Source organism: Sus scrofa, chromosome 6 (assembly GCF_054392235.1).
Source record: "Sus scrofa isolate SSC_HxYL_T2T_F1_AM1 chromosome 6, Sscrofa_HxYL_maternal_Yorkshire_Landrace_v2.0, whole genome shotgun sequence".
Taxonomy (NCBI): Eukaryota; Metazoa; Chordata; class Mammalia; order Artiodactyla; family Suidae; genus Sus; species Sus scrofa.
Window position 1 is genome coordinate 7,919,622 of NC_139388.1, and position 24,568 is coordinate 7,944,189.

Sequence of the window (24,568 nt, forward strand, 5' to 3'; positions counted from 1 at the left end):
AATAACTGGTAAATGCTCAGGACATCCTTCAGCCTGTGAGTTCTCGTCACCTGAATTAACAGAAGATACCAATATAGACTTTAGGTGACTGAGCTGATGATCTGACATGATGGCATGTCCTGTGAATGACCACATACTGGGGGGATCTGGACTAGTGGATAGACATCAATCAACAGAGCTGAAGGGCAGAGGACACGCAGACCTACCGAGTTGGTATAAAGCAGAAGACGACATGCAGCCTCTCGGATGGAAATACAGCCTCTCAGGTCCCCAGTGTGGCCTACAAAGACAAAGAGCTGGGGACAATCCCTGACATCAGGGAAAAGAAGCTGCCTTGGATGCTCTCCCAGGTGGGGCCGGACATATCCCTGGTGCTTTTCCTGCTATAGGGTGGCCTGCTCCTCAGGGCAAGTCGCTGCAGGTTTGCTCAGAGTCTGGGTGAAGCGGAGGTTGTTTCCCCAGAAGCCTCCTTCTGCAGCACCAGCCCTGCAACCTGCAAGTGAAATTTAAAAATAAATAAATAAATAAATAGATCTATTTGGAACTGATTTTCTTTCTTTTTTTTTCTTTCTTCCTCTTTTTGCTTTTTAGGGCTGCACCTGTGGCATACGGAGGTTCCCAGACTAGGAGTCTAATTGAAGTTACAGCTGCAGACCTACACACAGCAGCGTGGGATCCGAGTGGTGTCTATGACCTACACCACAGCTCACAGCAATGCCAGATCCTTAACCCACTGAGTGAGGCCAGGGATCGAACCCGAAACCTCATGGTTCCTAGTTGGATTTGTTTCTGCTGCGCCACAACGGGAGCTCCTGGAGGCAATTTTCTTATCCATGATCTACTTCTTCTAAAAAGCCCCAAGCCAGAAGGTAGCCACAAGTGTCAAGTTCAAGGTTCCTGAGTGGATCACGGTATTGGCCCCCCTCTCTTTCTCAGGGCGTTGCTGGGCTCAGTGGATCGACTGTGTTGAGAGGCAGCTGCTCCACACAGACCAGAGGGAGCTGGTGGTTCCGTCATCCTGCCTGCCACCGCCTGACTCTGCCGTTACCCTGCGTCTGGAGGTCTGGAGAGGCCAGGAGCTGGAGAACCTGGAGGAGGAGTGCCTCTACATATCCGCGCCCCTGCAACTCAGGCCAAGAGTCAGGTGGGGGCACAAGAGCAAACTCCTGCAACAACTTAGGGGCAGGACGACAGTGGTGGGCAGAACCAGGCCCATTCTCTGTTCTCACCAGGGTTACCAGGTGCTCAGGAGTGGTTCACACAAATGAATGGGAGGAGAGAACACACCTCTATGACAACTTCCTGGACGAGGGGTCAGCGAAGGCTGCCCTCAGCAGAGATGTGAAGATGCAGGAGGAATTAACTCAGCTAGGAAAAGGGCGGAGCTGCAGAGGGAACAGAACAGCAGAGGGACGGAGCACTGAATAATCTGGAAGTGAAAGAGGCTGGTGTGGGTGGGGCACCGCGGAAGAGCAGACAGGGCCTGGCTCTGCTAGGGCCTTGAGGTTATGTCAAACACATGATTTTAGTCTTTTCCCTATGACTTCTGGAAAACCACCCAAGTGTCTTAAGCAGGCTAAGAACAAAATCGCTTCAAAATGCTCTGGTGGGGGGGGGGGTGGAGAAGAGGCTGGAGGGGCGAGAGGGGACTCAGGGAGATGCTAAGGCTCTTGCAGAATCAAGGTGAGAGTTCAAGGTTGTCAGCTGTTAGATGGGGACTCAAGTGAGTCCCCATCACTCGAACTGGGAACTGATGAAGAGTTGGATAAAGGGAGGAGGGGACCAACCCGGGAAGACAATGCAGGACTAGAGCAGGAGGAAGCCTGCAGGGCCAAGGGCGGGGGGTGGGGTGGGGGTGGGGGAATGGCATTCCTGGAACCCCGGGGAAGAGCAGCAGTGGGAGAAGTGCCTCCAGCAGAAGCCGTAGCCTTGGCCGGAGGAACACAGCCTCTGCCAAGTGCAGCCCATCTGTGAGGAGCAGTGACTAGCTATCCCAGGCTCTCTCCTCTCACATTCCCATGCCAGCCAATGGGAAGCAGAGGGTGTGGAGACTAGGGGACAAAGGCTAAGGAGGTCAGTCCCCTGGCACACAGAGCCACAGAGAGTTGACGGCGGGTAGGCCCCTTGGAAATCATGTGGCCCCTTGTACTAGGGCAGGCGTGAGGACGGAAGCAGGGAGACTGCAGAGCTATTGAGAAGCTGAAAGTGAAAGGACGGGGACAGGGTGGACACACAGCAGGAGCCCCAGCCACCTCTCACTGCTCAAGGGAGGGTGGATGACGGACAGAGAAGGCCCAGGACACGGGTGCAGGCATGCTGGCCCATGTCCATCCCCGACTCAGGAGTTAGGTCACTGGGACGGATCACAGCAACGCTCGTCTGCGTGTCTGCACTGTGCAGGCTCTCAGAGGGATGTGGTGAGCAGAGGGCAAGAGAGTAACAAGGGGAGTCGTTTACAAACGGTGGTGGGAATGCGGTCAGATCACAGCGTTCGTTTACTATCAGAACTAGAAAGAATCGAAGAAACTGACAGCTCTTAGCCCCTCGCTTTGCAGGTGAGGAAACTGAGGCTCCGGGAGGTTAAGAGACCTGTGCACAGTGGCCATTCCTAAGTGGCAGGAACGAGATTCGAGCCGAGGGCCCTGTCTCAGCCTCATGCACTTTCTGTATCGTTATCCCGTGCAGTGACCCAAACGGGAAATCGGGCAGCACATACATCTCCACCTTAACAACCACAGCCTGTCCTGGTTTTGGTTGGGGCAGGGCTGCTTTTATTCCATCTTTCACTTGAGAAAAGGCCATGTCCCACCTTCTCAAAGGGCTTGAGAAGAACCAGGCAAAAGACCTGGCAGGTGGCTGTGTGCCTGCGGCAGCTTCTGCTCTCTGTTCTCCATCTCCCTCTTAGCTGTGAGAAGAACTGCGGGCCTGTGAATGCCGGCGGAGACGTCAGGCTCAAGGTCACCCTGGGAGACGACTCTGCAGCAGCTGTGTTCAGCTGGTATTTAGATGAAACCCCGCTGGAGAAGGTGAGGACTCCAGGCACTCAAAGCCAGGACCACCTGCCCCCTTTGATGGACCAGACCTGTGCCACATGCCCAGGACTGAGCTGGGGGTGGGTCGACTCCACTTGGAGCCTGAAGAGTAGGAGTTGGGCCTGGGGGGTACGTTCCCCATAAGAAGATCAGGGCGCTGGTCAGAAGAAAGAACGGATGTGGGTGGCAGATGCTGTGCGAGCCCCAAGCCATCCCTTTCACCAGGCTGATGTACACAGCCCCCAGCCGCGGGGGAGTGACCCCCGAACAATAACCATGGGTCCAAGAGCCCAGCCCCCTCGACTCTCAGAGAGAAATTCTGAGGCACAGCTCATGCTCCAGAGCTTCCTGTGGGTCCAGGCTGAAAGAAGCTGGATGCCTCCTGAAACCACTTCTTTGCCTACTTTCCTTCTCCACCCCTTTCTGCTTCCCTGGCTCCCCTCCTGGCTTTCCTGGGAGCCCTCCCTCCTAAAGGCCCTGCATACGAATCCTCACCTCAGGCTCTGCTCCCCGGGAGTCTGACGGAGGATGCACACCCTCGTACAGCTGGAGACGGGCTGCCCTCGGGGAAGCAGGCGAGACTGCTGTCCATCCCTTGGAGACACATCCGAAAGGCCTCCCAGCGTCCGAAGCCACTGCCCTGCAGAGGCCTGTGGTCTGGCCGCAGCCTCAGGGACCCGGGCTGTGCTCTCTTTCAGGCTGAGCCACTCCCGGAGGCCTGCAGACTCCGAGGATTCTGGCCGCGTTCTTTACTCCTTCTTGAGAGAAACACCTCCACTCTGCTGTTGAAAGGCTCCTTCCTGAAGACCCGGGGCCAGGCCGCCCGAATCAGAGTCACAGGTGGGAGGGCCTCCCTCTGTCTCTGGTCAGGATCCCACCTCCTGCAGAGCGGGAACCCAGATAAAGCTGTCAGTGCAGGGTGGGTGCCACACACGGGCTCTGGTGTGAATCTCTCCTCGGCCTCTTTCTAGCTGGGAGACTTTAGGCAACGGATTTGAGCTCCCTGGGCCTTGGCTTCCTCACACCAAGAAACGGCTGCCTCAAAATTGTATGATGCAGGGTGATGAGACATCAGTGGTACAAAGCAGATCACTCTGGGGTGTGGAGCCTGCAGGATCCACCAGGACGATTCAGTGCTTCTCACTTAAAACGAGCTCAAAGCAGCAGAAAACGTAGGCTCTCAAAAAAGACAAACGATGGATGGATTCTTTTTCAGATGGAGTCCTTTGATTTGGTATTTCTCAAAGTGGCCCCTGGGCCACCCTCCCAGGGTAACCTGGGTACTAGTTTAGCATGCACCCTCTTGGGTTCACCCCAAACCTTCTAAATGAAGTCTAAGCTAAGGAATTCATTTTAACGGCCTCTCCCAGATTCTTTTTGAACAACCAGGATTAGAGCAGATGGTGTGGGGCGTTGCTTCAGGTTAGCTGGGGGCTCCTCATGATGCTATGGGGGCTTGCAGTTTTGGGTGGGATCTGCCTGTTTCCAGATCCTGGCTGTGGTCCTTCTTAGCTCGGTCTCTGCGCAAGTCATTACTTTTCAGTATACTCCTTGCTCAGCAAAGCCCCAGTAGTGGATGCTATTATTATTAGCGCCATTTTACAGATGAGCACCTGATTCTCGAAAAGGTCAAGGCCAAGGTGCCATGGCTAGGAAATGGCAGAACTGGGAGCCTATCTCTGCCCAGTTTCTCAAAGTGAGACCCTGGGATGCCTGTAGAGGCAGGGGAGGTGGTTGTTAGATATGCAGATTTCTGGGCCCTGCCTCAGAATATCCAGAATGGTCTCAGGCTCTGGAGAGGGGCCTCAGAATCTGCATGCTGGACAAGCTCCCCAGGCGATCCTGAGCATGGTGGTGTTTGTGGGCCCCACACAGCCCCCTAAGCACCCTCTGTCTTCACTCCCCAGCTGTGGCCGGGCACGCCTATGGGGAGGACACCTTTGTGATCAGCTCCCTGCCTCCTCCGGAGGCGCCTACCTGCACCATTGCCCCACAGGAGGGCACCGTTCTGACGAGCTTCGCCATCTTCTGCAACGCCTCCGCCGCCCCGGGCCCCCTGGAGTACTGCTTCTGTCTGGAATCAGGTATCTCCCCACAGCTCCTGGGCTCATCCTCCCCAAGAACAGGCGCCCGTCTCTCTCTGGGAGCTGCCGAGAATATGTTCCAGGAGTGAGGGAGGTTTGCAGGATGAACCTGAACCCCCACCCCCAGGCACACTGACCCAGCCACACGACTCAGCGAGATGTGAAGAGGGGCCCCTCAGTATCTCCTCCACAAGCATGGAGGCCAAAATACCCTCTGTCCTGGCATGAGGGGTGAGGAGAGATGATGTACAGAAGTAAGACCACTAGCAAGACACCACTAGCAAGACACCACTCCCCAACACACGCTCCGAGTAGCCCTGACTCTGGTCAGTCTGCAGCTTCTCAGGACAGAGATGGGCCCAGGTCACAGAAAGGTCAATAATGTTACTGACCCCACTTTTCGGGAGGCAGCAGGAAATGGGCGACGTCACAGAACATGCGGGGCTGAGACACTTGCAAAGGCTTACAGGAGGGATGAGACATGCAGAGCCCAGGCCAGTGTCCTGTCACCACAACCCGCACCCAGGACAGCAGCAGGGCATCAGCAGGAGAGACAGGGCAAGGGCCCACATTGCTTCTGCTCACCTGGCTGCGGGAGGGGGTTGGTCCTTGGAGGGTTCATCCGAGTCCTCGCCTACTCCTAATGGGCTCTGGCATTTTGTGACCCCTCACATGAGCTCGTCACATTGGGACCTTCTTCCAAACCTAGGCTCCAAGAGCATTGCTGGGGTGCTCCCCAATATCCAGCACTGAAGTCCACAATGATGTAAACTGAACACCCTGACTCCCCTTGAATGTGGAGGGGAGCTGCTATCAGACCCAGGGGAGGCAGTCTTCGTGGGGTGCCCCTCCAGGAGAGGGGGAGCGCAGGGCTGCTCAGGGGGCCGTGATTGGGTCTGAGCCTGGCGGGAAGCAATCCGAGGGAGGTAAGTAGATTTCATCTCAAAGCTGTGTCCTCCTAAACGGAGATGCCAGGCTCGCTGCTCCAGTTCCGACTGGTTACTTCTCTGTGGCACCTCCCTCTGCCTCCCTGAAGTGAGCAAGGGGGCAGGGGAGGGTGACCGTAAAAAGATGATGTGTCAATTACAATTCCATAACTGCGTGATTGTCCACACACCACAGTGAAGAGTGGTTCAGTGGCAGGCGGGTCCCCTTTAAGGATACAAAGGATACGCACTCATTCATTCATTTTTACAACAAACATGTACTGAACGCCAGGCTCTGCTCTAGGCACTGCATACAGAGCAATGAACGAAACAGAGGAAGTCTCTGACCTCACTGTATTTACAGTTAGTGGTGGAGACTCCTGGTGAACAAAGACACAGGACAGGCTGTGCTGTTTCAGACAGAGCAGCAGGGACGGCCCTTGTACCGGAAGTGACACTGAGGAGTTTGGGTGTGTTGTGAATTCCTGAAGATCTCCTCCTCCTCCTCTCTTTTTATAGTGTGGTTTACCACCTTGACTTTTTCTTTTTGTAAATGGGGGATTATTCCTCTGACAACTTTCACGGATTTTTGTAAAATTATCCCCGCGTCACAGCAGCATGGGACTGCCTAGAGAGGACAGAGGATCCGCATAAACGCCTGTCTTCTCCCTGAAAGTACGGAAGCCCCTGAGGGGGCCTTTGTATCCTAAGCCCCCTAAGGGGCTTCTGTGTCCTTGTCTTCAGGCTCTACGTTGGTGGGTTTCCAGCCTCCGTGGGGCCTGGGGATGCCCCCCTGATTGTTGACTGTCCACTTGCCAGGTTCCTGTCTGTACTGTGGTCCTGACTCTGCCCTCCCATCAGTCTACCTGCCACTTGGAAAAGAAAGCAATGACTTTGTGCTGACGGTGGTCGTCTCCGTCTCCAACCGCGAGGGGGACAGACAGCAGACCCACGCAGTGGTGAAGGTGGGCGGCAGCCACCGTTTCTCCACGGAGACAACTTCATGACCTGTCTGAACCTCACCAAGAGGTTGGCAGGGTTGAAGGGAGCTGAGCGCATGACTGGATGAGTGGCTGATTTATTCCCTCCTTCAACATGTATTTACAGAGCACTTACTGTGGTCCTGGGGATACAGCCATGGACCAGAAAGACATGGTGTCTACCTTTGTAGATCTTACGTCAAGTGGCCGGTGTGGGGGAAGAGTCAGGGGACCGGAGGCGGGTGGGGCAGAAGGCCAGTGGCTGCAGAGTCCAGAGGAAGATTAGCCAACAGGGCTACAAGGCAGACGTTGGAGCTAATCTCAAGCGAATTTCAAGGGTCAAGAGCCAGGTGGAAGGGAAGGGCCTGAGAGCCCAGTGAGGAAGGCAGAGAGGGGTGAAGCAATGACCTGTCCGAGGCTTGCTTGCTGTGGCCGTCACTCGTGGGTCCGCTGCCCTCAAGCCCGGGGAGAGTCCCCATGCCAGGTGCAAAGCCATCCAGCCCTGCTCAATTTTACTACGCGCAGCCCTGGGACTGGAGGCTCTAGGTCCTGAAACAAGAACCAGTGGGTTGAGATCCTCCAGCTCTGAGCTCGTCTCTGGTCTCCCCCTTAGGTGGGGCGTGAGGACACCCGTGTGGAGGATGAGGCATTCCAGGCTGCAGTGTGGGACACGGTCACTGCTGCTCTGCAGGGCGGGCAGGGCCCTGAGCAGCTCTTCCAGCTGGCCAGATCCGTATCATCCCTGCTGGACCAGCAGTGCCAGGGGCCAGGCTCCGGGCGGCCGCAGAGAGTGGATGCCAGACAGAAGGTACTCCTGAGGGGTCCCTTGGCTGGGGTCCCGGGTCTTCATGCAGGCATCAGGGGTGGCGGAGCGGGGTCCACGGATCTGTGGAGAAGCCTCTGGGGTTTCACAAGGTGCTGATGTCACCTCCCTCTTCTGGTCCTTTCAATGAGTGACATAAAATGAAGGCAACCCGCTTTCTCTGCTCAGTCTCAGGAAGGCTTCGAGGGTGGGAGGGAATTTAGAGGGTATCTCTCCAGTCTCTTTGTCTTAAAGAGAGAGAGAGGGAGGCCCAGAGGAGAAAAGTGACTCCGTCTTGGTCATACAGTTAATGGCTTGATGGTGTCCCAGCTCTGTCATTCACTCGCTCACCACCTCTACCGTCCCAGCTCTGTGACTAAAACTCTCTAAGTCTCTGTTTCCCCATCTGGAAAGTGGGGGTAATAAGAGTATTGTCCTCAGAAGGTTGTGGTGAGTGGGTTTTTGTTTTTTGTCTTTTTAGGCCTGCAGGCGCAGCATATGGAGGTTCCCAGGCTTGGGGTCAAATCGGAGCTGTAGCCACCAGCCTACACCACAGCCACAGCAACACAAGATCCGAGTTGCATCTGTGACCTACAGGTGGTGAGTGTTAAACAAGAATTATATGCCCTTTAGCTGTAGGTCGAATCGTATGAGTGGCCAACATTCAACCAGTTGTAATCCACAAAAATGGCCACTCCATATGTTACAACCTAGAATTACAAACAATCCTGACAGAGGGTGTGACAATTTCCACTTCCAGTGCACGCTAGGCGAGTAGGAACAAGCACACATGGGCACGCTACCTGTGTGCAGCACACTCGGCAGCTGTCTGTAGCACAGTGCAGAGAATGGGAGCAGCTTTCCCGGGGCCACATTCCCAGGAGGTGGTGAAGATGGGTTCAAAGCCAGGCTGCTCTTCCCCCCGTCCGCCTCCAGCCCTCTCATCCCAGCCCCCTGCTTCACATGAGTGCCCCCCCCCCCCCCGGCTCTTCTGCACCCTGAGCACTTCTTACAGCAAACCTCCCTTCGGATGCCCTGGGGTCCTGAGCACACTTCTGCACAGTCTGACCCAAGGTCTTCTCAGGAAACAGTGGGGTCCTGGCAGGGGACAGAAGTCAAGCCCTCGCTGGCTGATGGAGAAGACAGTTTTTAAAAGGGCTCTGTGGAGAAACATGGGGGCAAGGTTTCAGAAGCAAACGAGAGACAACAGAGGACCCCAGGGGCCCAGCCTGAAGTGACCAGAATCCGGAAGGGGCAGCTGCGTGTGGAGGGAGCTCCCTGCAGGAGCGGAGGCCTGGAAGAGTGAGGCAGGCAACCCTGGCAGGGAGGCCCCGGGAGCAGAGCTGCCAGCTCCTCTCCTCCTGCCCTTCAGCTCCCTCTGAGTGAAGCCATGGCTGGGAGGGTCTGCAGCCGGGGACACCTCCACGCAGGCAGCCTCCAGGATGGCGGCCGAGGACAGCAGGAAGATTTGCGGAGGCAAATAGGCGGTTATACCTGAGTTTCCCTCCAGAATATTCTGACAGGAGTCCCCTCACAGACAGGCTTATTCTTCCCTCCACCCAAGAATGGAGGCCTGGATGCACCCTGAGCTCATGGCAGACACACTCGAATGCCGCAGCTGCCCTGCAAGACTGTCGGATGGTTAGATGAGCAGCCTGTGAGCTGCAGGCAGGACAGGAGGGGTTGAGGGACCGCTCACTGGCATCTGCGCTCTCCCAAATGGCTGGCTGCATTTAAAGTAAAGTGAACTTCACTGAAAAAAAGTTAAAAATTCAATTCTCCAGTTGCACTAGCTACGTGTCAGGGACTATATATGCAGTCACCTTTGGCAATTGGCTATATTATTGCTCGGCATGGGGACAGAACTTCCATCAATGCAGAACACTCTGGGAGGTCCCATCATGGCTCAGAGGTAATGAACCCGACTAGGATCCATGAGGGTACAGGTTCTATCCCTGGCTTCCCTCAGTGTGTTAAGGATCCAGCGTTGCCGTGAGCTGTGGTGCAGGTGGCAGGTGGCAGAGACGGCTCAGATCCCACACTGCTGTGGCTGTGGTGTAGGCCGGCAGCTGCAGCTCCGATTCAACCCCTAGCCTGGGAACTTCCATATGTTGTGGGTGTGGCCCTAAAAACCAAAAGAAATTATATTCTTAGGTTTTTCTCTGCCACTGCCAAAGCCAGCCCCTAGTTAGGACTTTGTGGCTTAGAAAGTGTGTTCCTCAGAAGCTCCAGAAGGGCTGGCTTAAGGCAGAAGTTAAGGGATGGCTGGAGGGAACCTTGTCCCTATTGCCCTAAAGGCATATAGGGACCAAGTCTGCAATAAGATTCCATCCACACTGGGCCATCAAGTAATCTAGTTCCTGAATTTCATGCCATTTTAGTCACAATGACACTCTGAGACACGATTTGTTTTTGTTTGTTTCTGTCTTTTCTAGGGCCATATCTGTGGCATATGGAGGTTCCCAGTCTAGGGGTCTAATCAGAGCTGTAGCTGCTGGCCTACGCCAAAGCCACAGCACCACAGAATCCGAGCCGCATCTGTGACCTACACCACAGCTCACGGCAATGCCAGATCCTTAACCCACTGAGCGAGGCCAGGGATCAAGCCTGCAACCTTATGGCTCCTAGTCAGATTCGTTAACCACGGTGCCACAACGGAACTCCCATTTATTTTCCATTTATTTTTAAATACTGACAGATTTTACAGATTTGAAGATTTGGAGAAAGCTGGAGACATCCTGTGTTAGTTTCCTCCTGCTTCTATAACAAATGAACATAAATGTAAGGACTTAAAACTACATGAATTTATTATCCTACAGTTCTGGAGGTCAGAAGTTTGAAATAGTCTCACTGGGCTGAAGCCAAGGTGTTGGCAGGGCTGTGAACCATCTGGAGGCTCCAGGGGGGAATCTGTCCATTGGCTTCTCCAGCTTCTAGAAGCTGCCCACATTCCCTGCTCCATTTCCAATACTCGCATCTTCAAATCCCTGCCCCATTCCCTGCTCCCTCCCTTCCTCTCCTCCCTTCCCCTCCTCCCCTCCTTCCCTCTCCCTCTCCACCACCACTGCCTCCACCATCACGTCTCTTTCTCCAACTCTGACCCTGCCACCCTGCTCTTACAAAGACCCCTGGGAGTACATCGGTCCCACCTGGGTGATACAGGATACTCTCCCCGTCGCAGAATCCCGAACTTAAACCTCCAAAGAGATTCTGCCAAAGTGCCTTTCCAAGGCAACATATCCATGGGTTTCAAGGATTAGGACATGGCTATCTTTGGGAGGCTGTGGTTCTGCCCATCACACATCCTAGAAGAGAAAGAGAGGCTGACCAGCTTTGGAAAACCCCAAATGAGCCCGGTCACTTGCTCTGACCCCAAATCTTCTGAAACAGCTTCATCAAGCCACTGGGATTGCATTTCCTCTCTCTGCCTTCCTCCCTCTGTGCCAAGGTCAGGGAGCGTATCCTGGGGTCACTGGCTGTGGCCAGTGCCACGCTGGGGGACATGCTGAGGGTGCAGGAGCTGGCTGAGGTGCTGAAAGAGGTGACTCAGCGCAGTGAGGAGCTCACGCCCTCGGCTCAGGTGAGTAGTTCCCCCGCACTGAGCCAGGCCACAGGACACACAGCTCCGCAGTGGGTGGCTGACGACTAACCCCAGTCTAGGTCCAAGGTCCCTCAGTCACAGGGCCTTCAAGTCTTCTGCCATCTTGTTTTGAGGGTTCCATGTGGGCAGTGCCAAGGGAGGAAAGGTGCCCCTCCTGCAGCTCTGGGTCTCACCCTGCCTGTGGTGGCCTGGGTGCTTGCACACCTCACCCCCCACCAGCTGATGGGCAGCTCAATCTAACTAATCACTGGGTGGTCAAGTGTGTGTCCAGCTGCTGCTGCTGCTGCTGACCCACCTGTGTCCCCCACTGGACAGCTCCCAGCTCCTGCCTTTCTTAGCCTGAGGGCCTTTTCTGACCTCCCTCCAGAGTCCACTCTGCCCACCCCCACGGCAGGCTGGATATGTCAGGGGATTATGCCGTTCTCTGTGAGTAATGGGCTGTGGGGCAGTTACCCCGGCTCCCTGGTCCCTCTTGGTGGAGAACTCCCCAGCAGGACTGAGCCCCAGGTAATAGACTTGGTCACTGCAGACTGGCTTCCGACCCTTCCCTGGAGTCCCACTTCCCTACTCTGCCTCCAGTGTTCCCTGAGCTTATCTCCGAATGAATGACATTTTCAAATCCTTGCCTTGGTACCTGCTTTTCGGAGAACTTGAAAGAAATCGCCATGTTCCCAGCATTATGGCAGCCAAGTGTCCATAAAAGCAGTGAAGGAGGCAGCTGTCTGGCTCTGTCCTACCCACTCCGTCAGGAGGTCGTCCCCCTCCCAGTCCCTGTCTGGAAGCCAGCAATGCTGCTCTTTACCTTTGGGGGCCCCGGGGTCATCAATATCATACGTCCCACCTCCACAGCCACTTGCCCACGCATCCCGTCTACATGTACATACACATCCGTCTCTCCATCCTGCCACTCATTCATCCCCCCAGTAATGTATTCATTCATTCCGCACAAGCTCCCTAAAGGCCTCGTATGCACCAGGTACTACGCAACTCACTGAAAGTTCAGCAGCAAATCACACAGACGTGGCCTCTGCCCTCACGGTGCTTTTTGACCACTGGGGCAGCCAGGTGCTAAGCAAATCAGTCCAGCCAGCCAGCCCTAGGCAGTGACTGTTTACTGAAGGCCGACTACAGGCTGAGCGTCGTGCAAGGCACTCTGGGGAAGATTCAGAGCCGGACTGGGCTACTGTCCTGAAGGAACTCAGCACAGTGTAGGGAAGGAACACCCGGCCTCAAGCCAGTGACACAGGCAGCCTGTGTGATGGGCCTGGTTCTCCCTCTGAGTCCCCTCCCCCTTGCTCCCCTCCATGGCAGCGTGTGTCCCTTGAATGGCATAGGGGAAGGTCTGCTCCAGGCAGGGGCTCACGCTGCTCTTTCTCTTCCTCTGGGTGAGTCTAGCGGGAGGCCAGCTGGGCTCTGCAGCATGCCAGTGAGGCCTTGTTGGCCGTGAGTGCCAAGGCCCATCCTGAGGACCAGAGGCGCCAGGCGGCTACCAGGGACCTGTTTCAGGCTGTAGGCAGTGTGCTGGAAGCATCTCTGAGGGACAGAGCAGAAGAGCCCGCAAAGGCTAACGGCAGCCAGGTTGGTACCCCAGTCCAGACACAGACCTCACACTCACCATGTGCCCAGGTCGCACCAGCGTTTCCAGGTGGATCTTCCTCCCCATCTTGCAGATGAGCAAACTGAGGCCCTGAGGTTAGAGTCCTTTCTAGGAGCTGGAGGAAAGGCTCTGGAGACCGGAGCTTCAGTGAGGCAGTATGGGAGAGCAGATCAAGTGCAGGCTCTGAAGGAGGGGGCCTGAGTTCAAATCCTGCCCCTGTCACTTACGAGCTGCGGACAAGTGACACAACGTCCTGCAGCTTCATCTCCTCATCTGTAGTAGGGGGATGAGCTCTGCCTCATCCCAGAGAGGCCAACAGTTAGAGAGATTGTATATCCATGCTCACAGGTTTGTTTTTTTTTTCCCTTTTAGGGCCACACCCAAGGCATCTGGAAGTTCCTAGGCCGGGGTCGAACTGGAGCTGCAGCTGCCTGACTATACCACAGCCACAGCAATGCAGGATCTGGGCCGCATCTGCGACCTACAGCACAGTTCCCGGCAATGCCAGATCTTTAACCCAGTGAGCAAAGCCGGGAAATGAACCTGTGTCCTCATGGATGCTAGGTGAGTTCGATTCCGCTGAGTCACAATGGGAACTCCATGCTCGCAAGTTTGAATTCAACTTCTGGTTCAGGCAGCCAAGGGCATGGCATGATTTTAGAAGGGAGGCAGTCCCCAGGGTGAGAAGAAATGCAACGCAGTTATGTGGCCCAGCACCCAGGACGGCATCACGACGGAGCCACAAAACCCATCCTGCGCTGCTCCACGGCCCTGTCCTCTGTGGAGCCATCACTCTAGTCAAGAACACACACACACACTCACTCACGCACACCTCAAAACACTCACATTCATACATACATTCAATCACACTCACACATCCATTTATAGGCACTCACTTATACGCTCTCTCACACACACTCCTGCACATACACAGACACACATTTACACTCATATCTTCACACATGGCCACACAGCCACACAGATTCCCACAAATGGCTACAGGCTTACATAAAGCCACATACCCACACTCACTCATGCTCGCTTATACTCACACACCGTCAAAGCACACTCATACTCCCTCAGACACTCACACATACCCACATACCCACACCCAGATATGTACATGCACACACGGTCCCCTCCACACACACATTCACATTCACACACACTCAACACACACAGATGCACACACACACACACATGTGCACACACACACACAATCTGTGCTCTGATAGGTACTCTGCAAATGTCCAGAACTCCCAGGGCCCTCTTGCTGCCACGGCTTAGCGAGGCCACGTCTTCATCGGGGCTTTGGATGGGTGGGGATGGAGTCTGAGCCCAGGAGACCTGGTGGAATGGTTGTGTCTGTGAGTCTCTATTTTCCCTGTGCTGTGGCTAGACGTCAGGGTCCCGAGCAGAGAGAGGCACAGAATGTCACAATTCAGCGAGGACACAGGGGTCAGAAGCCCTGCTGTGATCCCAGCACTTCACGGTATCAGCGCCCGGCCTCTACGAGTCACTGACTCTCTCCCTGCCTCTGTCTGCTAAAATGGGGGTGTAAAAGCATCTGCTCGCCGAGCTTGGGATCCTGTAAGTGCTTACTCTTGGGTCCTCCAGTGCCTGGCGCTCAGTAAATGGCTTCCATCCAGGCTCGGCCCCGTGCCCCTGCCCTCTCCCAGTCCCTGCCAAGGGCCCGTGCTGGCCTGGTGGCAGTAAGCAGCGGTGGTATGGAGCCCAGCCTACAGCAGCATCCCCAGTTTTCTTTTCCAGACAGTCACAGTGTCCCAGCTGCTCAGAGCCGTGGAACGTGTCCAGGACACCCTCCTGCTGGGGAGACTGCCCGGGGGCCTTCCAACCACACTGGCCACACCCTCCATCTCCGTGTATACAAACAGGTAACTCGCTGTACTGCGGGGCCCTGAGAAAGCTCATCCCCTGACCTGGCTCATTCCACACCCACTTCCGAAGACCCTGTGACAGGCAGAGCCCAGGAGACCCGCAGAGGGGAGGTGATGGGACCTAGAAGTAGGAAGGGCTTTTCACAGAGTGAAGGTCCCTGTGTTGGGTGTCTATACAGCACAGGAAGGTGAATGCCACCCCAGTGCCAGAGCCACCCATGTGTCCTGAGAGACAGGTCACGTTGGGCTGTGCCAGCGAGGGGGCCAAATGAATGAAGGGGCTCAGCCCACTTTTAGCCTCGAGGGAGTGTCTGGCAAGCACACGGCTCCGTGCACCTGTGGGATTCAGGATGCGTGTGCTGTGGGAGTAGTTCCTTGGAGTGCCTGCCCAGCTCTCACTGGGCCCTCCAGTACCTTGGGGTGCCCTCCTCCTTCCATTCCTCCCCTTGATACTCGGGGCAGGCCCTGCTGGAACCCCCGGGGACAAAACACCCTCCCTTGGTTCTTCCTCCCAGAGTTGTCCTCTTGGCTCCAGGGGCAGTTTCCCAAAGCAACATTCTAATCAGGACAAGGATTTGAAACCAGGTTCCCAGTCTACTCCAATGGGACGAGGTCAAGGGCCAGTAAAGCTGGCTTTATGGGAGCCTGAGACATCAGAGATCAAGTAAGAAGGGGAGCTAAGTCTGGAGAAATGTCTAGGATATAGTCCAAGCTCAGGCATTCATTCAACAAAACATGTGCCAGGCCCTGCTCCAGGCACTGGGGTGCTGCAACAGGAAAGGTGGCCAAAGCCCCGTCCTCGTGGAGTCGCCAGCCCAGCCTGGAGGTGCCAGCTGCCTTTTATGCTGCCCCTACTGAGGCAAACATTCAGAACCATGTAAACGATCAAAACAGAACCACCCACTCTGATGCTAAAGCCAGGCTCCCTATAGAACAAGAGGCAGGCAGATCTTCCTCTGACCCTGACCTTCTCCTCTCTCCCTGCACCTCTGTTCTCACCTTGTGGACAGAATACTGCCGCAGGGTTGGCGAGGCTCCTCCGTGCACGTTGCTGCAGCCAGCTCTGCGACCTTCACCCTGCCCGCTGCCCCCTCCCTCGGCTCCATGGAAGACAGTCGGGAGCCTGTGGACATAAGGGTAACAAGAGAAAGAACCTCCTTGGGAACAGCCCTTTCCAGGTCGCAAAGCTCTTGCACAAAAGTTTGCTCATTTACATGGATAACAGCCTTGCCAATGTAATGGGTGAGGCTCAGTGATTTGCCCAAGGCCATAAGCAAAGTGGCAGAGGTGGGATTCAGACCCAGGCTTCTGACGCCCCCGGCCATCCTCTTCCCACTGTGCTGTGGAATTTTTTGGTCCAGTTAGTCACTGGAAATGAAGCTCTTTAAATTTTATTCCACAACTAGGAAACAGGCAGCTCAGGGCGCCTTCCATGCCCAAATGAGGGCACATTCGACTCCGTTCCTTGAGCCTCTGAGAAAGCAGACAGACTTTCCCCTCTTAGAGACTTGTTGGCTTTGCTGGAAGAAAGACTCAGACCGTTTACAATCCAGTAAATGTCTGGCGGCAGCGGGTCTGATCAGGTCTCAAGGCCCAGCTTTCTGAGGCCACAGCCTTGAAGGGCAGACAAATGCCAGGAAAGACAGCAGTAGCTAAAGGCAGGGCCCCCCCTCACCCCACAAGGCAAGGGCCACTTGTCCGTCCCATCTTAGGAAGCCTCATCCTTCACACAGAGACCTGGGCACCTTCCCGTCTTTGGGGGCCTTGCCTGACTCTCTTCCTTCTTGGTTCCAGATGATGAGTTTCCCACAAAGCCCCTTTCCAGCCCGAAGTCCCCTTGATGTCAGCGGAACTATTGGTGGCCTCTCTCTGACCAGCCCCAGTGGACAGCTCATCCCTGTGAAGAACCTATCAGAGAACATCGAGGTAGACTTGGGGTGCTCTCAGAAGTCAGGGGCATTTCTCTCTTCCTCTCCAACTTGGTTGGAACCAAAAGTTGATCCATTATGGAAAAAAGAAGAAATACATAGGAAAGGAAAGGAAAGAGAAAAAGGAATGGAGGGCTTCAGTTAATCTGAGGAACTGATCATATACGGTATGCAGAAGTTCCCAGACCTGAGACTGAACTCTTGGCACAGCAATGAGAACACCAGGTCCTTAACCTACTGAGCCACCAAGGAACTCCTCAGCATTGTATTTTTTTTTCCTTGCTTTTTTTTTTCAGGGCCACACCCACAGCATATGGAAATTCCCAGGCTAGGGATCAAAGGGGAGCTAGAGCTGCTGGCCTACACCACAGCCACAGCAGCATGGTGTCCAAGCTGCCTCTGTTACCTACACCACCGCTCACAGCAACGCCGGATCCTTGACCCACTAGGTAAGGCCAGGGATCGAAATTAGCATCCTCATCAATTCTAGTCAGATTTGTTTCTGCTGCACCACAATGGGAACTCCCTAAGCATTGTATTTTAACATAAAACTTAAACATATAACATTATTAATCTTTAGGTGTACAAATGAAAGTTCCTTTCAATCTGTTGATTGGAGGTTTAATCAGCTCCCTTACCTAAATCGCCCCCTTGACCTAATTAGATCTTTTTCCAAGTGAATAAAAAGTGTAGGCACACTGCAATACCAGTTCAGATTCTTTCAAAATTTGAATGACTTTTTGTCTAATTTTCTACAGCTTTCTCACCAATGACTAACTCAATCACAATTCTTTGCCACTCACCTTTACTGAGTGTTCTCAAAGCCTTGAACTTACATTCTTATGCAGATGGTTCTCTTCACACACTCTTGCTTTGTCCCTTTGTCACTATATGAGAAAGATCATCAAAATGGGCCTTTACAATCATAAGGACAACAGACCTAAGAAATCGGACACAACTGCCTATGGCTGAGAATCCAGACCCACTGGCAGGAAGGGCTGCCGGATTACAGAGAGGAGATGTCGCAGGCAGGATCCCTGGAAGCTGCCCATACTCCCTGTGACTGGGCAGCAGGTCCTTCCTGGAAGGAAGAGCTGGGTGGCATGTGCCCATGTTGACCACAGAGGGCCATCAGGAGCAAACAGAGTGCACAGGGGGTGTCAATCAGCCTGTTCTAGAAAGGGAATGGAGGAGTTTCTGTTGTGGCTCAGGGGTAATGAACCCCACTAGGATCCATGAGGATGTGGATTCAATCCCTGGCCTCAATCAGTGGGTTAAGGATCCTGTATTGCCATGAGCTGAGGTGTAGGTCACAGATTCGGCTTGGATCTGGTGTTGCTGTGACTGTGGTGTAGGCCAGCAGCTGCAGCTCCAATTCGACCCCTAGCCTGGGAATCTCCATATACCACAGATGTGGCCCTAAAAAGAAAGAAAGAAAGAAAGAAAGAAAAAAAGAAAAAAAGAAAGAAAGAAAGAAAGAAAGAAAGAAAGGAAGGAAGGAAGAAAGGAAGGAAGGAAGGAAGGAAGGAAGGAAGGAAGGAAGGAAAGGAAGGAAGGAAAGGAAAGGAAAGGAAAGGAAAGGAAAGAGAAAAAGGAATGGAGGGCTTCAGTTAATCTGAGGAACTGATCAGGTGGAGAACGGTTCTGAGAACTTCTAATGTAAGAGTAAAAGCAGAGGACTAGCAGCAACCAACTGCTGAGTGCTACTGGGTATCTGACACTTGGCTCAGTCTTCTGCATATGACAACATTTTTAATAATCTCAATGAGTCTATGCACTCTACTGATGACAAGAAACTGAGGTTCCAAGTGTTGTTTTTGTTTGTTTGTTTGTTTGTTTTAATCTTTTTTAGGGCCGCATTCACAGCATATGAAAATTCCCAGGCTAGGGGTTGAATCAGAGCTGTAGCTGCCAGCCTACACCACAGCCACAGCAACTCGGGATCAGAGCTGCATCTTCCACCTACACCACAGCTCACGGCAATGCCAGATCCTTAACCCACAGAGCGAGGCCAAGGATCGAACCTGTGTCCTCATGGGTGCTAGTCAGATTCATTTCTGAGTCACGACGGGAACTCCCCAAGTGGTTTGTTAATTGGCCAGAGATCCCAAAGCTAATGTAGGGCAGAGCCAAGGTAAAACAAAGGTCTCTCTGCCTCTACAGCTTGTGCTTCTAACTTAATCTTACTTGTTTCACACTTTGGTCAACAGCTTTCTGGTGCAAACTAGAAAGACGCACCTGTGTGCAGGTGTAGCCCTGAGCCGGGATGCACAGCTTGATGAGCATGGGCTGAATAAAGGCCTCCAAGACACCCATGTCCTCATCCCTGAGTTGTGGATATGGCCTCTGACCTGGCAAGGGGGACTATGCAGATGTAATTTCAGTTAAAGATCTGGAAATAGAGAGATGATCCGGGGTTATCTGGGTGGGCCCAGAGCCATCAAGAGGTTTCTTACAAGAGTCCAACAGAGAAGGAGTTGACTCCAGAAAAGAAAAAGGCAGTTTAATGACAGAAGTAAGAGGTTGGGTGACACAAGGAGGGGCCATGAGCCAACTTGAGGCACCTCCAGAAGCTACAAAAGGCAAAGAAGCAGATTCAGCCCTGGAGAATCTGGAGCCTCCAGAAGCAACCAGCCCTGTCAACTGTAGCCCAGTGAGATGTGGGGCTTCTGGCCTCCAGAAGAGTAAGAGAATGAATTGGTGTTGTTTTAAGCCATCAAGTTTGTGATCATTTGTTACAGCAGTCCCAGGAAATTAACAGAAGGAGCAGAGCACAGAGTGGATTTCAGCTGCCCAGGTGCTCCCCTGCCCAGCAGCCCTGACACTCACTGGCACTCCTGTCCCGCAATGTATGGAAGTTCCCAGGCTAGGGGTCCAATCAGAGCTGCAGCTGCCAGTCTACACCACAGCCACAGCAATGCCAGATCCAAGCCACATCTGTGACTTACACCACAGCTCACGGCAATGCTGGATCCTTTAACCCACTGAGCAAGGCTAGGGATCAAACCCCATCCTCATGGACATTAGTTGGATTCGTTGCTGCTGAGCCACAGTGGGAACTCTGAGCACAACCCTGATTTGATTGTTTCTGATGACAGATTCTGCTGCCTCAGCTTTCTGAAGGACACAGCAAGCCAACCGTGTTGAACCTGACCAGCCCCGAAGCTTTGTGGGTGAACCTGACTTCAAGGGGAGTGGCTTTGGGGATCCAGCTGCACTGGAGGCCCGACATACCACTCATGCTCAGCCTGGGCTATGGCTACCACCCCAATGAGACCAGCTATGACGCCAAAGCTCACTTCCCACCGATGGCTGCTTCAGGTAGTCCTAGAACCAGGCCAGTTTCTTGAGCTGCTTCCTGGGGATGTGACTAGCTTAAAACTTGGAAATCAGAAGTCATAGAGAAAAAGAAGAAGAAAAAAAAACACTTGCTACATGCAGTGCTTATTTTTGTTGGTGGTGTTATGATGGTATTATTATTATTATTATTATTATTATTATTATTATTAGGCAATAGTAGGTGAACACTATATACCCTGAGGAAGCTGACAAGCACTTACAGCACTGATCTCATGTCAATCCTTGAGGATGGGGAAATTTCCACTTTTAGGATACGAACAGAGAAGTTAAGTAACTGATCCAAAGTCATACAGCCAAGAAGGGACAGAGTTAGAATCTGAGCTCTGCACCCTGACCTGGGAGAGCCTCTCCTTCTCTGCTCCTGGTCTCATGAGGAGAGGGCACTCCTAGGACACTGGGGAGACCATCAGGATTGGCTCCCCTGCCAGGGCACCCTGGTGCTCCTCTCCCATCATGTCAGTGCCAGTGTCCATCGGGCTTCAGGCTAACCCAGAGCCACCCTCCCTGCAGACGGGCTGTCCACATGGATCCTGAGCCCAGAGGACCTATATTTTGGAGAAGGCATCTACTATCTGGCTGTGATCCCTGAGTCTGACCTGGAGCCAGCCCCTGGCAGGGACCTCTCAGTCGGCATCACCACCTTCCTGTCCCATTGTGTGTTCTGGGATGAGGTCCAGGGGACTTGGGACAACTCTGGCTGCCAGGTAAGGAGAAGGAGGCAAAGAAGACAGGGCAGCTTGGTTGGGTGTTTTCAGCTCAATTAGGGTCCCCTTTTAGGGCTTCTGGGGCACCACCTTGGGCCCCTCCACAGAGCCTTGCCATATGCTATTTATTCCCTGTGCCGGAAGTACCCCCCCTCCCCTCTCACTCTAATTAATGCCTCTTCAGATCCCACCCAAACTGTCCTTAATCCCCTGTGTGATCAGATTTCCTACCATAAACCCTCAGAGCACACACGCCCGCCTCCTCCATAGCACAAGCAAGGTGGTGTCTAACACCCACTTAGGAGATCACTGAAAGATGTCTGCTCCCTTGCTGCGCCAGGAGCCACATGAGACAGGTACAGTGTGCTTTGCTCACCCTCGGGGACAAATAACAACTGAAGGGACAGATGGCTGGGAAGCCTTGCTGACTCGGGGTTGCTGAGGGAAGCTACTCGTCTTTTCCAAGGAACTGAGCTCATAGCCAAGTCCTTTATCCTATGCCCGGTGCTGTGTTTCGTGCTTTATGTATATTATCTCAAAGGACCTTCAGGATAACCCTCCAAGATAGTGGGTATTCATGTTTTACAGGCGACCAAAGGCTCAGGAAATTCAACTAACTTGCCCCTAAACCTTCACCTAGGAGGTAGAAGAGCTGGAATTCAAACCCGCATCTGTCTCTAGAGCACAAGCGTTAAGCAACATGAGGCACCGCTTTTCCAGAGCCACACCCAGTCTCACAGAGCCCTTGATAGCACGTGGCTCTATTAAGTGCAATCAAATCCCTGTCTCAGGGCAGCTCAGCTCTGTCTCCAAGGAGCCAAAGCCCATGACAGTGTCCTGGTAGCAGATATTGGCTTTGAGGCCACCAGAAGCCACCTGTGGGGCATTTCTGTCCCTTTCCCTCCTCCATGCCTTTGGACACACTATTCTTTCCCTGAAATGCCTTTCTTCCCTCCCAGCTAAGAAAACTGTGCTTTTTGATATCTCATTCTGATGGCACCTTCTTGGGGAGCCCTCCAGAGGTCTGGAGGCCCCCTCTGTTACCTTCTATTTACCCCCAAGAAAAGAAACCTCTACATCGAGCTGAAATTTATCACACAACTGTCTCCATTTCCTAGACCTTATACCTTCTTTTATTCATTCTACAAATGAACCAGGTGCCAGGCCAACCAGTGGGGATAAAATGTCAAGAAAAACCAGTGAGCTGTCAGTCAAGCAGGGGACACGGACAAGACGCAAGGGGTGCACATGTCCAAGTAGTTTAAGAAGCCAGGTTCCAGCAGAGCTGCAGAAGGGGACTCAGCCGAGCTCCCTCCTGGTTTGTTTCTAATGCAGCTTTGGCTCTCATGTCAGCTCTTACCCTGGCTTCCAGCTGCCACACATAAGGAGTTCTCCAAAATGCCAGGAAGAGACAAGGGTGCACCGATATGTCCAAGCATCAGTGGGTCCCCACACCTGCAGCACAGGTCTTTATATCTTGTGAACGAGACCCTGGAGGGGTTGCAACCTTCTCGAGTCCTCATGCCCAGAAACTGTCTGATTCCCTCATTGCTGGCACAGAATGCTCACTGCAGGCTGCCCTCTGAGGCCTGAGGCTCAGAAGCAGGTGGTGCAGGGGCTGGCAGCACGGGCTTTGCCATCAGACAGAGGTGGGTCCAATCCCATGTCATCAGTACTTGCAAGGTGACCACGGACAAGGCACCCCACCTCTCTGAGCTTTCCATCTGAAATGAGGATTAAAGGATGGCTGCCACCTACCATAGGGTGGGACCCAGATGAGGTTAGGGGTGGTGCCTGGCACATACATAGTAAGTACTCCACAGATCAAAATGATTGCTGTGTTAGACTCTTGGAGTGTAGAGAAGATGAAACTGTACACAAAATAGAAATTGAGGAAACAATGGACATGGCATGGTGGTTTTTTGGGGAGAAGCAGGCTGAGCTAAATGTTAAGTTAGTGGAAAGTTCCTAGCTTTGGAACAGTGTCATGGGTTCCCAGGTGCTTGTTAAAAACATACAGCTACTAAGGCACATATACATGGAAGTGGGACATACAAAGGTCCCACCCTGTAGGAGTGTGTCGTAGCACCAAAATTATTTTAACCCAATATTGTATACCTGATGCTCATTAGAGACATAGATTAGATGCAAATATAGTCAGTCATACAGATATGTAGATACATATATAGAGATCACTGAGTAGCCATAAATAAGTAAATGGGGGAAAAATAAGTAAATGGGGTCATTAGGTTTGGATGGATAACCACTGCTGTATTCGCTAATTAACTAAAGAAAGTCCCAAATCTATGAACTACAGACCTTTTCAGGGCGTAAAGGCAGAATTATCCAAGGGGTTTGAGAACTCTCTTCCATCTTACACATTTTCTTAAGGGATACTCAAGCAGCAACTACTATCATGAGGGGATCTCCTGAAAATTTTCCCATCTCTCCAGATTAATTCCCGATTTTCAAAAGGGCTTTCGTGCTGCAAAAGACTGGGAAAGTTACCACCCTCCAAGTCTTTGTGAAAACCAGAAGGGCAAAGCTGTGAGGCACAACCCAGGTCTGGTCCCTGGGCTTCCAGCCCTGAGATGGTCTTGTCACTGGTACCTGCTTGGGGTTCTTCTCTAAAACCAGCCCCACCCCTCCTGGGTGTGCCAAGAGTTCCAGTAAGCCTCACAGCTGTGTGCCAAATGCCAACCAGGATTGGGAAACAGTGAGCAAACACGGAACTAAAACCCACGTGAAATCTGTCGATAAAAAAGTTCTCACCACGGTGTTGGAGGCCGATCCTCACAGGCTGGCGTTAAGGGTAAAAGATAAGCGTTACCTGCTGGGGCATGTTTGGGCTGCCAAGGGTCGTTCCTCACCAGGTGTGGGGCAGAGAACTTGCCCCATGCCAGGTTTTCTGTCACCTCCTACGTTATTACCTCGTGGTAGATCCTGCAATGAAAAGGTAGTGCTGGGTTGTGGATTTGAATTATATCTTCTTTACCCACCAAATGGCCCTGGGTGGAGTACAAGCTGGCTGAGGGCTTTAGGGAAGGCCTGCCCGTGAGTACAGAGAATGAATTCAGAGCCAGATGAATGAGGGGGGCCCTGCCCTGCCTCGTTGCTGCCTCCTCCCTTCCCTGACCTCAGTCCCACACCACAAGGGACCCTGTGCCCAACCTCCACCCACAGGCCCCATTTCCCCATGTCCTGTCACCCTTGTGCCCAGGGGTGGCCACGCCAGTAGCCAGTCCTCCACCCTGAGGGATGGGTCTGTGCAGTCCCTGGAAGAGGAAATGCTGAGGTCCAGTCTAAAAGTGGGAGTCCCGAGGTTCCCATTGTGGTGCAAGGGAAATGAATTGGGCAAAATTTTAAGAGAATTCTTTCCAAGTGCTGAGACACTGGCTTAGGATTTAAATACCTGTCTTTCCCTTTTTCTCCCATGGTTCCCCCAGTCTTCTTTTTTTTGCTCTTCAGTATAAGATGACCAACTGTCCTAGTTTGCCCAGGACTGAAGGAGGGCTCCCAGGATTGAGGACTTTCAGTGTGAACAGCAGGAAGGTCCCTGGCAAACTGAGATGAGTTGGTCATCTTGAGTGTCCTCTCAGCACCCGGCCCATTGCCTGGCCTGGAAGAAGCACCCAACAGGTGCAAAGAATGAGCAC

General features: G+C 53.2%; 2 protein-coding genes across 7 annotated transcripts in view; one reads left to right on the top strand and one right to left on the bottom strand.

Moving 5' to 3' along the window:
- The window catches only part of BCO1 (beta-carotene oxygenase 1), a 176,915-nt gene that overhangs the window by 86,953 nt on the left and 65,394 nt on the right, over nucleotides 1-24,568 (bottom strand). For 2 of the 4 annotated variants that reach the window (XR_014804787.1, XM_084958114.1), the window contains exons 1-4: nucleotides 5,702-7,604; nucleotides 5,010-5,179; nucleotides 3,528-3,913; nucleotides 207-493 (exon numbers count right to left, since the gene is read on the bottom strand). The gene's annotated coding sequence lies outside the window, so the exon portion shown is untranslated. Of the gene's footprint in view, nucleotides 1-206; nucleotides 494-3,527; nucleotides 3,914-5,009; nucleotides 5,180-5,701; nucleotides 8,416-8,837; nucleotides 8,985-10,973; nucleotides 11,130-15,919; nucleotides 16,044-16,688; nucleotides 16,829-19,086; nucleotides 19,241-23,684; nucleotides 23,856-24,568 lie in introns of those variants that run through there. The other 2 variants (XM_084958113.1, XR_014804786.1) reach the window with 2 other exon arrangements.
- Nucleotides 1-24,568, top strand: part of PKD1L2 (polycystin 1 like 2) — a 101,719-nt gene that overhangs the window by 34,103 nt on the left and 43,048 nt on the right. Inside the window, exons 10-23 of one of the 3 annotated variants that reach the window (XM_084959471.1) lie at nucleotides 937-1,144; nucleotides 2,906-3,026; nucleotides 3,731-3,872; nucleotides 4,940-5,116; nucleotides 6,862-7,071; nucleotides 7,636-7,830; nucleotides 10,523-10,605; nucleotides 11,273-11,404; nucleotides 12,821-13,003; nucleotides 14,793-14,917; nucleotides 15,931-16,057; nucleotides 16,715-16,846; nucleotides 19,947-20,169; nucleotides 20,719-20,912. In XM_084959471.1, the coding sequence (XP_084815597.1) occupies nucleotides 10,594-10,605; nucleotides 11,273-11,404; nucleotides 12,821-13,003; nucleotides 14,793-14,917; nucleotides 15,931-16,057; nucleotides 16,715-16,846; nucleotides 19,947-20,169; nucleotides 20,719-20,912 (1,128 nt within the window). In that variant the 5' untranslated portion in view covers nucleotides 937-1,144; nucleotides 2,906-3,026; nucleotides 3,731-3,872; ... (2 more) ...; nucleotides 7,636-7,830; nucleotides 10,523-10,593. The remainder of the gene's footprint in view (nucleotides 1-936; nucleotides 1,145-2,905; nucleotides 3,027-3,730; nucleotides 3,873-4,939; nucleotides 5,117-6,861; nucleotides 7,072-7,635; nucleotides 7,831-10,522; nucleotides 10,606-11,272; nucleotides 11,405-12,820; nucleotides 13,004-14,792; nucleotides 14,918-15,930; nucleotides 16,058-16,714; nucleotides 16,847-19,946; nucleotides 20,170-20,718; nucleotides 20,913-24,568) is intronic. The other 2 variants (XM_084959470.1, XM_084959469.1) reach the window with 2 other exon arrangements.